The sequence below is a fragment of the Parasteatoda tepidariorum genome, chromosome 1 (genome assembly GCF_982258835.1).
Source record: "Parasteatoda tepidariorum strain Cologne lab strain chromosome 1, Ptep-v5.0, whole genome shotgun sequence".
In the NCBI taxonomy this organism is placed as follows: Eukaryota; Metazoa; Arthropoda; class Arachnida; order Araneae; family Theridiidae; genus Parasteatoda; species Parasteatoda tepidariorum.
Genome location: NC_141755.1, coordinates 102785401 through 102802318, shown reverse-complemented (window position 1 = coordinate 102802318; position 16918 = coordinate 102785401). Strand labels below are relative to the sequence as shown.

General features: G+C 31.5%; 1 protein-coding gene and 1 long non-coding RNA gene across 2 annotated transcripts in view; one reads left to right on the top strand and one right to left on the bottom strand.

The window, feature by feature from the left end:
* LOC107447410 (uncharacterized) overlaps positions 1-7543 on the bottom strand; it is a 36148-nt gene extending 28605 nt beyond the window's left edge. The window contains exon 1 of the mRNA XM_043055137.3: positions 6146-7543. Coding sequence (XP_042911071.1) covers positions 6180-7313 — 1134 coding nt within the window. The 5' untranslated portion in view covers positions 7314-7543 and the 3' untranslated portion in view covers positions 6146-6179. The remainder of the gene's footprint in view (positions 1-6145) is intronic.
* Positions 1-16918, top strand: part of LOC147816656 (uncharacterized) — a 109341-nt gene that overhangs the window by 63161 nt on the left and 29262 nt on the right. The gene's annotated exons all lie outside the window — the stretch shown is intronic.

Sequence of the window (16918 nt, the reverse complement as noted above, 5' to 3'; positions counted from 1 at the left end):
ACATTCTTTCAACCAAGTCCTGTTTTTATGAATTTGTGCAAATAGGGTCCAGTTATTGCAAAAAAACTTTTTCAAGGAGTTTTTAAATTGTAAATAGATACAAGATTATGCTCAACACTGTAAAATTATAATAAAAAAATTTTACTTGAAAAAATAAACAGCAATTGCTGGTGCTAAATTAGAGATGCAACATACAAATATTTGGTATTTAGCCTATACTGCTGCACACAGAATATTCATTTCGGACGAATAAAGGAAGAATCGTCTGCCGAAGACAAGACTTAATTCGTTTGCATCTGTCTTTCTTGTTTTCTGCCCGGAGAAAGGTTTATTTGATTAACAAAACAATAATGAAGATAAACAAATTTGTGAAGGGTCCGATTAAATGAAAAATCATTTTGTGAAGTGTCCGTTTCTATGAAAAGATATTTAGTGAAGGGTCCGTTCAAATTTCTTCTAAACATACCCCTGGTAGAGCGCTACTTCTGACTGAGTTTAACCATTTCCTAACGGCAGTCCATACCGCTGAAGTGAGGCCACTGAACGGTGCTCCCCTCCGCGAAATGTGCTTACTGCATGTCGGTAAGCTCTATGTTCGGATTTTCTTATTAAAGGGTCACATACCAAATGTATTTGGATATTGTGCAAGTTATAAACAAAAATTCAAATTTGGATATTTCAAAAGAAATCATTGTAATTTAATTCAGCTTGATAAATGACACACATTAAAATTTTTTAGATAGTCGTTTTCTGTCGCTTTTTTTCCCTACCAATTTATAAACTAAAGAATTTTTTTTTTGTCTTAATAAAACACATTAGGCACTTTTAGTGATTTTAATCTATTATGCGTTAATGGAATATTGACCAAAGGCAGATTGGGGCAGTTATTAAACGGTATCACACTGACGCCGACTAAATACGGCGTTCGTAAACAAGGAACACCGCGTTGATGCCCGCCAAATACGGCGCTAGTAACGAAAGGGATAAAAGAATATTGCTAATTATAGTTATGTTCACACAACTATAGGCTGGTCGATGCGAATTCCAGATCCTGCTCGCACTGACCACAGCGCTGACATAAAATACCCTCAATGATAGACGGAACATGGGTTAGAGTTCCCTTGCCGTCAGGCTAACCGTGGGAGGTTCTCGTGGTCTTCCTATCTATGTAACGCAATTGCGGGTTAGTTTCCATCAAAAAGTCCTCCACGAAGGCAAATTTCTTCCAATACTTGATCCAGGAGTTCCCTTGTCTTCGAGACTGGGTTCAAAATTACAAGGCAACGGAGTTTATCACTAATAGATCCAATAGTCCCGTCCACTAACAGTCCTGTTAACCCAAAATTGGGCGCCTGTTCAACTACAGTTATAAAACTCTACATACTGAAGAATAAATGCATACAAAAATAAAAAAATAAGAAAACGTAATGCATCAAGATATGGAAATAAAATCGCAAAAATAAAAATAAAAAACTGAGAAGATAATTTATTACTCATAATCAAGGGACATTTAAAAGTGCTAACGAAATTTCAATAAAGGAAATGGAATGAAAAATAATGCTTTCACTGCAATTAGATGGACATGAGCAAAAAAAATGAATTATTCAATAATGTTAATGAGTTTATCTTTGACATCATTCTCCAATTAACAATCAGACAGATTTAGAAAAACAAAACATTCCGACCGCAAAAAAGCTGAGATTCTTTTTTTTATTTTATAATTTGATCAAACGACTGAAACAAGATTTTAAGACTGAACGATGAGTAATTAGTGAACGGTCCCTAAATTTTAACTATCATATTTTTGAAATGTTTATCAATTATTAAGGCTTATCATTTTGAAATAAAATGATAAGATGATAAACGAATTTTTACATGTGTATCAAAACTAGGCAAGCAAAGTTAGTGAATTTACCTCCGAATTTCAAGACTGTTTTCATAACTTGTTAAATTAAAATTACATTAAACGTAAAGAAATAAGGATTTTATTACTTTATATATTTAGGTAATGAAAACTTTAAGAGAAAACTGTGGTTTATTTTTATTTCAAACAAAAAAATATGCAAAATTAAAGACATTAAGGGAAAAAAAGTTTCCTTCACTCAGAAGGAAGTGTGGCACCCTCTTCTCTTAGAAAAGAAAAGAAAGGAAGAAAAAAAAAAAAGATTCCGTCTGTTAGAAAACGTCTGCAAAGAAACGAAAATAACTCACTATGCTGAGCCCCTTAAACAACTTCAATTATTACAGATCATTTTAGGTACAAATTAGTAGTTAATTTATAACAGATAATAAATTTACAAAGTTACACTATTTTCTAGAATAAGAGCGCTAATTAACGCAGTATTTAACTTTTTATATTAAACACATTTTGGAGAGCATAAGTTCTATTTACTGACTTATGATGAGAAGGGGTGTGAAAATAACAAAAATAGAAATAAATTCTGTTAAAAAAAAGGGTAAGGTTAATTAAGAATTTTTTTTCCGAACTGATTCAGCAATAATTTATTCTTTCGAGGAAAAGTTTTTATTTCTTATCCAGTAAATGAAATTTAAAAAAAAAAAGCCCAAATGATTACTGTAAAATAGTGTGTTCGTTTACCAGTGTTTCCCGAAGTTATGACTTTTGTGTACCCTTTCTCAATTTTTCGTAACTCTGTGTGCCACTCATAAAAAAATGAATGTATATTTTACAGTAAAAAAAATTGCACAAAAGTTAAAAATCACAACTGGCTGTTGACACCACTCATTTTTAACTGCTAACTCTGCAAAAAATAGCCAATAGAAAAATACGTAAACGTAAATTTTCATGGCTAGCCTTGTTGTTAAGTCAATTTTTTTGAAATGTTCGTTTGTTGCAAGATATTTCGCATAAGACCGCGTATAACTGTTCCCCCGTACCACTGGGGGTATGCGTACCACACTTTAGGAAACACTGGTTCACACAGTATGTCCTTAGCAAACACACAAAAACAAAAAAAAAATCAGGTATATCAGGTCAGAACACACAAATCAGGAACCAATTTTTTTTTAATACAAAAACTGGGACACCAGGGCAACAACAACGAACATTGGTGCATAAAACAGGACTTTAAATTCAGTAGCGATGCACATAGATTGAATTGGTTATTAAATGTAGCCAAAATGTTGGATTTTTGAAGAAAAAATAGTCCAAGTAAAATAACAGCTTTAAACTATGTCAAACTACAGCTTCAAAAAAATCAGGAGTATCAGGGCATTACTCTAAAAATCAAGAACCAAAAACTCTTTCATAAAAAAAAAAAAAAAAAAAAAAAAACACCCCAGGAATATCAGGATATCTTGGTGCATAAAGCCCTACTTTAAATTCAGCGCCAATACACATAGGTTGATTTCGTCAATAAATGTTCCTAAATGTTAGATTTTTACCGAAAAAATACTCCAACTAACACAAACCGTGCTTTTATAACGCATTACTATCATAAAATAACAGTTTTAAAATATATCAAGTTACAGCTATATAAAAATCAGGAATATCAGAACATAAGATTAAAAATCAGGAACCAGAAATTTTTTTCAGGAATATCTGGGTAACTTCAAATCTAAGTGCAAAAAACACGACTTTTTAAATTCAGCGGCAAATCACATCGATTGAATTTGTATTTAAATGTAGCCAAAATGTTAGATTTTTACTGAAAAAAAATGATCCAACTAAAGTAAACAGTGTTTGTAAAACGTGTTACTATCGTTAAAATAACAACTCAAAGATATATCAAATCAAGTCTTAATAAAAAATTAGCTCTAATGTATGTTAAAATATCATAGGATTATTTCTAAATAAATTTAAATCGGAGTGATGTTTTTATAATAGCATGAGATAAATGGAAAGTTAGATACTAATTTTGATTTACATACGTGTAAGTCTACAAGATATTGTAATTAATACTTGATTAACTAGCAACCTACTCTTTCAAGCATATACGGATAAAGATAACATAAATCGCAAAACACTAAACTAGTTTTGATACTTTATTATATAAATTATTAATTAATACATATTATTAATTACATATTATACATTAATGATTAAATATTATTAATTACAATATATTAAACTAAATATCTAAAAAAACCTTTCAGATTTTATATTGTATAGATTATTATTCCATAAGGGAAGAAAAGATAACTTTTAAAAAACATTTTAATAACAAGTAGAATATTTAAGAAACAAACACAAAGTAGACCTAGGTATATGCATAACATACACGACCGCGTGATCGTAGTTTTCGGAAAATTCCCTAGGTATTACTTATTATTTAAAAAAAATTAAGATATGATGTTACATGAAAATATAGATCACTCTTTTTCTTCGATAGTAACATCTAGTTTATAATTTAATTATAGTATTTCCCTGAAATATTTTGAAATAATTCAGTCTTAATACTCTTTATTTTTGTCCTATTATGTAAAATTAATGTAATCTAATTTTTGTACTATTATTGTACATGCAAAATGATTTAGCTCTAGAAAGCAAGAATATTTAAATGTAGAAGAATTAAAAAGAGATTTTTATAAAAATATTTGATAAATGTGTTTACATTTAAATATTTCTGAGAAACATTTATATTTGAAAAGAAAGAATATGCAAAGAAAGTTAACATTAGGGAAAATTATGTAAATGAATAAGTCGTTTTATAATAATATCTTCATGAAACTGATAAAAGAAATATAAGCTGACGCGTCTATAATATTCAATACGGGTTTTTTTTAAAATTAAAATTGTCATAAAGGTGATTATCGAACATATTTCGCCCACATTAGGAGGCAATAAAAGGGTTGAAACTAGTTACAAGAGTCAATACAAAAAATAGGTTGCAGAGAGTTTTTTAATTGATATTTAAAGTTCGCGGAGAGTTTTTCTGAATAGAACATGTACTAATGTAACAATATATAAGAAAATATTAGAAACTCTTAAATTTCACGATAAAAATATTCTAATTTATTACAAAACATGACAAAAAATCTAAATTGTTTTTCAATCATATAAATCGATATTTTCTTTTAAAAAAGAAATCGTGACATGTATTGTTGAGACCTATTTAAAAATCAAATAAAAACTGCCATTGCGGCGTTTACGAAGTGATTAAGATTCCATCAATCACAAGACTCGATTAATAATGATCGATTAATATAAAATAAATTTAAATAATGGGCTGAGTTAATTTGATTACATTTTGAAATTGAAACGATTTACACTATTCAAAATGCTAATATTATTACGGTACATATTAACTGTAGTTAGAAATTTACTTTTCAGTATTACACATTTATAAATTCGTTAAACCATTTCATTAGTTATTTATATCACTTTATTAAACCTTGTTTTGTAAAAGGGTGCGTAGCTAGATTCTTCAAAAAAATAAGCACCTTTTAAGTACTTTTTAAGCTCTCAAAAAATATTTTTGATCACTTTCTAAAACAAAATCGTATAGGATCTGTGCAGTAATAAAATTTTTCTTAACGTTTAAATTCTTTTATAAACATAGAATCAATAAAATTCAAAAACATTTTCAAAGCTTTAAATAATCATGATAAAATAACTAGTTTCTGATATTTATTGCAGAGAAAATTGCGAAAATCGTGAATTTTTTTTTGTAATTTAAAGCAATCGATACGGCAAAGAAAAAAATCTCTTTTGAAACGATAGAAAATTAAGCACTTTTTACATACCCCGAACAAAAACAAGCACCTTTAAGGAAAAAAAGTAAATAAAAAAATAAGCAGCTTTAATCACTTTTTAAAAATGTTACGCACCCTGTGTAATGTGACTCACTAGTTTAATTTTACCCTCAACCCTAATCTTAAGCCTTGGATAAAAAAAAAACACAACTTAAATCTATTTTTCGTGGGATAAGTACATATAATGGTCTGATGAGGTTTGACTTGGGCTCTCAGGTAAAATTGTAGCAATTTACACTATTTAAAATTATTACAATACAGATTAATTGTAGTTAGAAATTTACATTTTAGTTTTACATATTTATACATCCGTCATCTCGTTATTTATATCACTTTATTTAACCTCATTTTTGTACTGTGACTCACAAGTTTAATTTAACCTGAAACCCTAATCCCAGGCCTTGGAAAACTTTTGTAAAAACAGACTTACCTTCTATTTACAGTCATTTTTCGTGGTATGGGTGTCACATATAATAGTCTGGCGACGTCGGACTTGTATTGTTTTGTTGTGAGAATTCCCTGGATCGCATGAGTTGTTTTAACTGTTCTTTGTAATAGTCTCTCTCTTGCACAGCCCTGTCTCTCTCTTGGTATGCTCTCTCTTTTTCTTGCCTCTCTAATTCCCTCTCTCTGAAGAGCTTGTCTCTCTCCATCTGGAGGGATTTGTTGTTGGTCTCCAGTCTCCTCTTCTGCTCGATTCTTTTTGTGCGACAATTTTGAGCGTAACCTCTGTTTTTGAGAGTTCGCCTCCTCTGTTTCACCCCGGATATATAATCACGAGACAAACCGTGGAGTTTCCGGTTAAGGTCTCTAACGGACAACTGGATCAGCTGGTCATCGGTGATTCCCAAATTCCGCTCCATCGTGATGTCCATCTTCTTACCACTGGACGACGTCACGTCCTGATGGTAGGACGACGGGGACGGCATGTCTGTCAGCGAGTCACAGTCGTCCGAAAAACTACCGGACGACGAAGAGGCCGGAACGGATTCGAGATTGACCCCGTATCCGGTCATGCAGGCCACTTGTTGCTTTTGGATGTGTTGTTGTTGCTGCTGCTGCTGCAGAGCGTTCTGTTGCTCGTCCAGAGCCTGTCCCATCATTTCGGTACAGTTTCTCCGGATGATCCAGTTTTCCATTTCGCTCATGTCCGAATTTCGGAGGTCCAGAGGTTGTGAGACCAATGACCACATCATGGTCTCGTCCAACAGGTTGGTGGTTCGGCCGTCCGGGTGCATGGCGGCAGGACTGTCGGATGGGATGGCGGCAGAAACAGACGGCGGAGGCGAAGGCGGAAAGTTGGGATGGTGATAATCTGGAGAGAATCCTTGAGCGCTACCAGCGAGTACAACCGCCCTCCGCCCCACCCCTCCTGGCAAAGAGCCGTCGGTGGGACATATCACCTCAACGCCAGGATATTGAAGTATGCCAGCGTTTGCATGGTGCTGTAAATGTTGCTCTAGCGTCACTTTCGGCTCCCCGCAACAATTGAAGTTTTCATTTAAATGCAGGCTATCTAGGCTCCTTTTCAAATTTCCGTTCTCATCCAAGGAGTTCAGTTCGAATTCTTGATCCATAGAATCTAGTTTGAGAACCATGGGACCGGATAATAGTGAGGCGTTAAAAAAAAACAATAATTTCGGATAGCGAGCACCCTCCCTACAAAGTCCGAGACTTAAAAAAAGAAAGCGAATATGAGGGGAGCACGTGCTTTTTACTCCTCTTCCTTCATCATTCCCATGTGGCAGACGATATCGTCGTTCTCTTTGACACGAGAGTTCTGAATTTAGTTGGGTAAAGTATAGTCCCCTATCGTCACTAGCGCCACGCTTTTAAGCTTTTCCCGCTTCTGCACCCTCTTCTTATTTATGACGTTCCGGGGACGTGACATGACGTCACGGGATACTCTTCAATTCCATCCAATCGGAATCAAGCGCTTGCTTTTTCCCTCCTTTCGATATGGATAAAAGTTTTCCAAGTTTCGAGCGCTCTGTTCTTTTTTTTTTTTTTAAATTTTATTTTTATTTAATCGAAATCTCTTCTTTTCGAAGCCACTCCTCTATCAGGTAAGTTATTCCGTCTGGAATTGATAACACACGCTCTCAATATTCAAATCTATTTTCGTCACTTGTATTTTTATTTCAAAAACATTTTTCTTTTATTTAACACTACTTTCGAAACGGGTGTAGATAGTGCAGTCTATGTTTACTTAAAGGAAGAAAATTTAGAAAGTAACTTAATACAATGTTATAAAAACATAAATTGCGTAAACGAGGCGGTGCAAACTTTTTTTCTTATCAGACTGAGAACATCTTTTTAAAAAAATGATCGCCCTTCTGAAACAAACACTGAAAACTATTCGGTAAGACTTGCATGAATGCGATATTATGTTAGTCACATTTTTTTTTCATTAATAGAATTTTAATTTCTAAAAAGAATATTATGCTTTACTTATTGTTTACAAAATTCAAATGATAAATGAACGTATATAGGTAAAAATGTTCAAAACAGTTCAAATTTTCTTGAACATTATTAATGCAGTCATTTCAAAATAACTTTTATCAGTAAAACTTCCAGACTGTTTTTTTTAATTTTTAAAGACTTTTTTTTAATTTCGAATTCGATTATATTTGTTTTGAACCTATTTTGACAGGTTTTTGTTCAATTTTGAGGAAACCTTTTCTGCAGTGTAATGTCACTTCTTTGATATAATAGTTGTTGAGAAAAATGAATAAAATTCTTTTTAAAAAATGATCGCCCTTCTGAAACAAACACAGAAAACTATTCGGTAAGACTTGCATGAATGCGATATTATGTTAGTCAAATTTTTTTTTATTAATAGAATTTTAATTTCTAAAAAGAATATTATGCTTTACTTATTGTTTACAAAATTCAAATGTTTACAAAATTAAAACTTCCAGACTGTTTTTTTTAATTTTTAAAGACTTTTTTTTAATTTCGAATTCGATTATATTTGTTTTGAACCTATTTTGACAGGTTTTTGTTCAATTTTGAGGAAACCTTTTCTGCAGTGTAATGTCACTTCTTTAATATAATAGTTGTTGAGAAAAATGAATAAAATTCTTTTTAAAAAATGATCGCCCTTCTGAAACAAACACAGAAAACTATTCGGTAAGACTTGCATGAATGCGATATTATGTTAGTCAAATTTTTTTTTATTAATAGAATTTTAATTTCTAAAAAGAATATTATGCTTTACTTATTGTTTACAAAATTCAAATGATAAATGAACGTATGTAGGTAAAAATGTTCAAAACAGTTCAAATTTTCTTGAACATTATTAATGCAGTCATTTCAAAATAACTTTTATCAGTAAAACTTCCAGACTGTTTTTTTTAATTTTTAAAGACTTTTTTTTAATTTCGAATTCGATTATATTTGTTTTGAACCTATTTTGACAGGTTTTTGTTCAATTTTGAGGAAACCTTTTCTGCAGTGTAATGTCACTTCTTTAATATAATAGTTGTTGAGAAAAATGAATAAAATTCAAAATGTTAAAAGTCTGAAATAACGGAAATGTTTCTTCATTTTTTTAAAATCTTTTTATAATACATATCGGTTTGAGTGCAATTTTGAAAAGGAGCGTGCGGCAAAAACCATTCTTAAAAACTCTATTCTTAAATTTTTAATATCTTTAGAATTTTAAAGTAATATTTTTACTGTTCGACTCAAAATACAAAAAAAAAATTTTTCTTCTCAATTCAAAGCGAGATGAAGCTGTGTTAACCCGCGTTTGAAAACTATTAAAATAATTTCTGAAAATTTTGAATAGATATATTTCCTACATTTTATTTTGTGTTTTTTTTAAAAAAATTAAGTAAAAATTTGTGATTTTGACACAGAATTTTTAAAAAAAATAGAGCTTGCCATTTTAATTCCTTAAAAATGTAATAACAGCATAAAGAACTACAATTGAATTTATCATTGAAAAATATGTTAAATTTAATTTTTCAAAAATGTATGTAACAAAATTTTATGCTATTTTTAATAAGAAATCCATACATAGTTTTAATATAAAACCATAATATTTTCGTTTATATCAAAAATTATAAGTATTTTTTTAAGGTTTTTAAATTTAAAAAAATTAAATGTCCCGTGGAAGGTTTTTTTCAACATTTAATGTACGTCTTACATGATACAAGTATTTAAAATGATATTTTTTAAAAGTCTCTGGCAGATCCAACGTAAAACAGTATGAACATATTTTATGAAAGATTGAGTTCTATTGAAACATTGAGTTCTATTTAAACATTGAGTCCTATTGAAAGATTGAGTCCTATGGAAATCCTTCAATGATCATATTACGCATAGTGAAAACATGTGTTTGTATGGTGTTCATTCTTTTACATCCACTTTAAACGGACCACTCTCAAAATATTTTGTTCTAAAAAGGAATTATTCGCAAAATATTTTTAAAAATGATTGATTTCAATCAACAATCATGTGAGTGTTTTAAGGGGTGAATTGAGGGATCATCTTTTGTACATGCAAAAATGTTGAGCAATATTTTAACAGTGTTTTTGTTTCGAGATTATTGAAACTTTAAAATTATTTTAAGAAGGTACAAATTTTAATTAGAAATTGGCATGAGGGAATATTGACTCTTAAATACTGGTATTTTTTATAACACAACTGCGCAATAAAAGTTTTCCATTTACTCATCTCAAACTGTTATGAATTGTTCACTTCGCCATTAATAAAATTATGCTGGAAACTGTTAAAACTTTCTGTTCTAAACAAAGTGATTCGGAAATTAAAAATAGTAAATTTTTAATTTCCGTAATTAAATAAGTAATTAATACGTAATTAAATAAGTACAGTGCTCCAAAAATCGGATCACCCTGAAAAACTTTTTATCAAATGATTGGATCTTTACGTTCTATGAATCAATCCTAATGGTCTGAGAGAATGACCTCAAATATGCTAATTAATTAATGCAGACGATATTTTAAGTTAGGAAATCAGACACAAAAACGTATTTTCTCTGAATAAACATACCTTTTTTTCAACGGATTTCTGTTTCCTAAGATATTGCGGCTAGCCGTAATCTGGAAAATAGGGTCCCCATAGTTTGGTTAGAAGAGCGATCCTAAGTTTGGACCCCCTAATGCTAATTTTACTTTATGCGTATTTCATCCTATCTGTATATTTTTAATTCTCGAAAAATTTGTGCACTTTAAAATTAGTTTTTCCAAAGATGATTCCATATTAAAAATGAATTTTAGTAAATATTTATTATTTTATTTAGTAACTGTCGAAAAAATTTAGAATTGAAGGTTATAACATTTTTACGTCATTTTAAAATATGTAATTTTACATGGCAAAACTCAAAATTTGGCGAAATCAACATTTGCTGAAAAAATCGAAATTTAAATATTAGACTTCTTTAAAATCTTTCAATAAAAATTTCTCGAGATATGCCGTAATGCGCAAAAAGTAAAATTAACATTAAGGGGTCCAAACTTTGCATCGGTTGCCTGATCAAACTATGGGAACCATATTTCCGAGATTGCGGCTACTCCCTATATTTTTGGGGTCAGGAATCCAAATCCGTTAAAGTAAAAGGAATGTTTATTCAGAGAAAGTAGGTTTTTGTATTTCATTTCATAACTTAAATTATCGTCTGCACTGATTAACTAGCATATTCGTGGTCACCCCCTTCGAACCATTAAGTTTGAGTCCTAGAACGTGAAAATCTCATCTTTAGATCAAAAGTTATTCTGGTTGGTCCGTTTTTTTTTGGGGGGGGGGGCACTGTACATTGCAATAAAATTTGCCATTATTGCAAAGTAGAGAAAATTATAATTTTTACCATGTCTCTTGCCTTTTTTAAATGTAATCTGTTATAAGTATACTTTCCAAAATTTTTGTTAATTTTTTTAAAATTAAAAATGCTACGAATTTTTCTTTGACACACTACAAGACCTGTTTTTTTTTTTAGTTTGTCGTTTGCATTTTTTAAAAATAGTCTAGGATATGTATACAATTCTACCAGTACTCTTATTATTACTTTTTTTTTTTAAATGTATTTTTCTGATTTTTTTTTTTTTTTTTTTGCTTACTGCGAGTTCTATGCAATAATAGTTGAATGCTTATCTTTATATGTTTCATATCTTAAATGAAATACTCCGCGTGGAAAGTATCATTCTGCAAAACAAGACTAAAAAATTTTTGCCACTACATTAAATAACATAGATTTATTAAAAAAAAATGAAATAAAAAAGTTTTTTGTTGATATTTTTAACAAAATAAATAATTGTTTCATTTTAAATGTAATTATATCAAAGAACTTATTTCTTAAAATCTATCTTTCTGAAATTATGTAGTACATTTCTTTTAGATGGAATTAGGTAGGTACATTATTTACGTCGCACTAGAGCTGCACAATGGGCTATTGGCGACGGTCTGGGAAACATCCCTGAGGATGATCCGAAGTCATGCTATCGCAATTTTGATCTTCTGCAGAGAGGATGTCTCCCCCCATTTGATAGCCGTAGACCAGCGTGCAATGTACAGATTGGACCAAATCGAAATTTTTAAAACAATTTGTTAGAATTATTTTCGTTTTTCAGTTTTTGACAAAGGAACTGTTTACATCATATTTTTTTTGTTAAAAAAATGATTAATTAATAATTTTTTTTTAATTTGAGGGCTTATGAATTTTTTTTAAATACATTTGCGTTGATTTGCCTGCACGTGAATCACTCATGAACCTGAATCAAAACTTTTAAAACAATTTTTATGCTTTAATCAAAACTTTTAAAACAATTTTGACTCAAGAATTGGTTTACATTGTATAACTTTTTTTGTTAAAATAATGTTTTTTCTAATTAATTAATTAATTATTAATAAATTTTAATTTTGAGGCCTAAGACATTTGTATGAGACGTCTGTGTTAGTTTGCTTGCACGTGGACCATTCGAGAACTGTTTAGAGCTGGATGAAAGGAAACTTCACAGAAATTTGTACGAATAACAGTTATTTAACTTAACCACTACGTAATATACGTAGAATATGTATTTTTTTCTCCGTCTTATCGCACCACTCGTGGCAACTTCAGAGAAAATATTCGTCGTTTTATTTTCCGGTATATCTTTCCGTCAGTCATTCTCTCGGCCTAAAAGTCGTCTGCACGTGAGCATCGAAAACACGTCTCTCAAAAACATTTGAATGCGAATCAAGGAGATCTCATTCGCTGCTAGAACAATTCTGTGTATACAGAACCATACAGAATTTTTCTTCCAATGAATTAGAATATAGTTTATGTCTCTTTTTTTAGAGATTAAATAAAAAGAATGAAGTCTGATGAATATTTTTATCTTATGGAGGGAAGCACATTTTTTATTATTGCCCAACAGACACTTTTTTTCAGGGTTCGTGGAACCGGGCAAGACAGAAGGAGCTTTAGCCCCCCCCCCCCCTCCATCTTATAAATGAATCCTCTCATATTTTATAAATGAAGGGACACAACCTCTTTACAATTACATAAAAAATACTTAACATTACAATTACTTAACATTGTTAATGTTAACTTAATTACATTAACTTCACAAATTTTCACTCAATATTTGCGAAATTTACAATTAAAAAAAGACAGATAATTATTTTGTGTCTGTATTCTAAAAAAAAATGTCTCCATTTGAAGTGATCTTAAACATTTCCATGGTGAAAACTGTAACCAAATCATCCCTTACTCACCCCTACCCCGTAGAAGGAATATGCGGTCATATTGCTGACTCATAAGGAAAATTCTTGGTAAATAAAATATTTACAGGTAAGCAATTTCTTCTATTAATTTTATTTTGATTTTAAAACGATTAGAATCACGAAGTTAAAATTTCAAATTCGAATTCTTGATTTTATTTTATAACCGTCGTTGAACAGCCGAACCATTTTCTGGGTTTACGACTACTAATGTTCAACTCCGTAGCCTTGTAATTTTGAACCCAATCCAGAAGACAGGGGAACTCCTGGATCAAGCATTGGGAGAAATGTGCCTTCTCGGAGGAGTTTTTGATGGAACTAACCCGCATTTATGTTACATGGAGATGAAGGCCACGAGAACCTCCCACGGTTAACCTAACTGCAAGGGGACTTTTTTTCTTCTTTTCTTTCAGACGTGGACACGTACCTAGGTTTGCAAAATCCTTAACCGTATAGTCCACGTCTGGCCGACAGTCTAGCTCGCACAATACACAGCACATAAGCAAACAATTACAAAATTCGTAACTACGCCACAAATACAAAGCACAATTGCGTTATGCAGATGACAATGTGTATCACATTAGTTAATAAAAAATAAATAAATAAAAAAATGAAACAACAAATGAAGCAAGAACAATAGTGAGTACACCAGTACATGTAGGTGAACAGCAAACAGCAAATGGATGTGAAAAACAGCATATGTAGTTGTTGACAGAAAGAAACGTATTTTTTCTTTTTTAAAATTTTCGTTGTGTCAAATTTTGAAGAATAATAAAAAAAGGGAAAGAAAATTTAAAAGTTTTTCAAAAGTCTAAAAAGTTATGGAAAAAGGTTTTCTTTCCTAAAGTTTTTTAAGGTTTCATCAAGGGGACTCTAATCCATGTTCCGTCTACCACGAAGGATATTTCACGTCAGCACTGTGGTCGGTGCAAGCCGAATGCGGTATTCGTATCGACCAGCCATCACCGGGATCGAACCCCGGTTCACCTCATTGAAAAACGAACACTTTATCCCCTGAGCGACCGCGGCTCCGAATTCTTGATTAACATTTTGCGAGGTTCAGATAATTCGGGCCCCATTATTATTATTAATAATAATATATACATATATATATACAGAGCCTGACTAAGGTAGAAGCATACGGGGCAGTTGCCCCCGGCCCCAACATCAGAGGAGGCCCCCAAATCAAATAGAAAGTTTATTTTACGTTTAATGAACTTTTATTTTAAACAAAATATCAGTACAGTGTTAAATACATTTCATGTTAGCTTCTTCATTAATCTATCGTATGAACACAAAAAATCTATATTTCGTAAATGAGCAAAAACGATAAGATGATAAGCGCATTTTCGATGCAAAAGTTCTTAAACGGTCATTTGTCCAGTGATGGTATGTTTAGGTATTTCTATTTTGGTCGAATCCGTGAATCGCATTCTATGAGAGTTTTTGATGACAATAACATGATAATGAAGCCTATCTTGTCAATGAATGCGTCGTTTTTTTTTTGTTACAGAACATACGTCACGTGATCTATCGTGTCCAACGCACATTCGAACGAAAATAATGTAATGAATAACTTTCATGATTTCTTCTAATGAAATATTTAATATAAAACTCCTCCGAAGAAAATAGTTTTTCCCGTTGCAATCTCAAATGAGGTTTCCTCTCTCCCCCCTCAGAATAAATTGCGTTTCTTTTATTTATTTATTTTAATCTGTCGGACACTCTCGCTTCCGTTTTTCCACACATGTTTTCGAAGCAGGGGCACAAGTTTTCTCTAAATGATTTCACACTCTTCAACTCGCCTCAACAATAGAATACAAATGATTTGCTTACTTAAAAACGTAAGAGGACGCAATGCAGAGAGAGAAATTTTTCATGACATATTCTCTTCCATGGCCATTTCTTTTAAAAAAAAGTGAGTTTAGTGAAACCTCTTGCTTTTTGATATTGCCCATTGGCAAAATGGGTCTTGTTATGGGTTTGATTTCGTGCTCGCTTTATTTGGATGTCATCACACTTTTCAACTGTGTTAAGAGTAAGAGTGAACAGTGCGCATGCGTCGTCATTGCATGCGTTGCTATGGCGACAGCTGCTGTTTGATCATTTTTTTAGAATTCTTTTTTTTTATTTTCACCAGTAGTCATTCTTAATGTATTAACATAATGATAACTTAAAGTAGTTTTATATTCTTTTTATTATTAACATATAATGACTGTCTTGACGCTGATTTTTAATATAAATGTGAATATTGATGAAGGAAAAGTATTTTGGGACGTCCTGAAGCAATGTATATAGCGAGGATTTGAAAACCAATCCGACGATAAACATCCATTGAAACAGTTTTTGCAGCCCATGATTTGAAATGGTGTGGCGTTTAGCGCAGTCAATCCAGAAAAAAAAAAGCATTTGACCAATGGATAACCAGCGATCGTAATAAAGCTATCACAATTTTTTTTAAATTTTTTTCAGCATTTTCAACTTTATGGTTTACTCTTATATTCACCAGAACTACCTTTTTCTATATTTTAAATTATTAATCTGGGTGCGAATTATTAGTTTCATCTTTCGCAGTATATCATCCTCTTACTAAGCTTTCTTTAAATAGTGGATCACCTGAATTTTGATCCTTTTAATAAGTATTCATAATCTACTTCCATGTTCATAGAAATCATTTTTATCTATTAAAAAATAAAATAAAAAACTAAACTCAGTGGTGCGACAGCCCATAGAAGGCCAAAGCCATTGTGCCCATCTCAGTTTTCCTGACCTTGGGCTCTGGGGTGCAGATGTTCCGGTTGGATGGTCAGCCAAACGCGGAACCCCCAGTGTTGAGTCCCCAAACATGCTTGGTACTCATTTTATAGACCCACTGAAGTAATGAAAGGCTGACTCAACCTTGCCCGGTCAGAGGACTGAACCCAGGACCTCAGTTTATCTCTGTTTTCAAACATACAGTACCACATTATAGATATATTGCATCACATTTATCACCTCATAAAGAACAAATGGTGTTGATCTACTCTTCAAAAAGAATATCAGATTATTAAATAAATAAAACAAAAAAACGATTTAAGAAAAAAAAATTATTAAATGATCTTTATAATATGGTATCTTTACGCTGACTGCATAATATAAAAATTCTTGACATGAATAAGAATGCTTACATGTACATACATCACATGTTTTACATGTACATGTATGTACATGTACATGTACATACATGTAATGTAATACATGTATTACATTACAGTACATGTAATACATGTATTACATTACAGTACATGTAATACATGTACATGTACATTATATGTACATGTATTACATGTACTTCATTCCATGCGCATCATATCCTGCAGCACCGTTCATGACAGTCAATGACTTATCTGAATTTTTCGGATTTTGAAAATAAAACTTCCGTACAGACAATGTTAGCTTTAGAAGAAAAACTCACATACACTTCGATCCTATTATATAG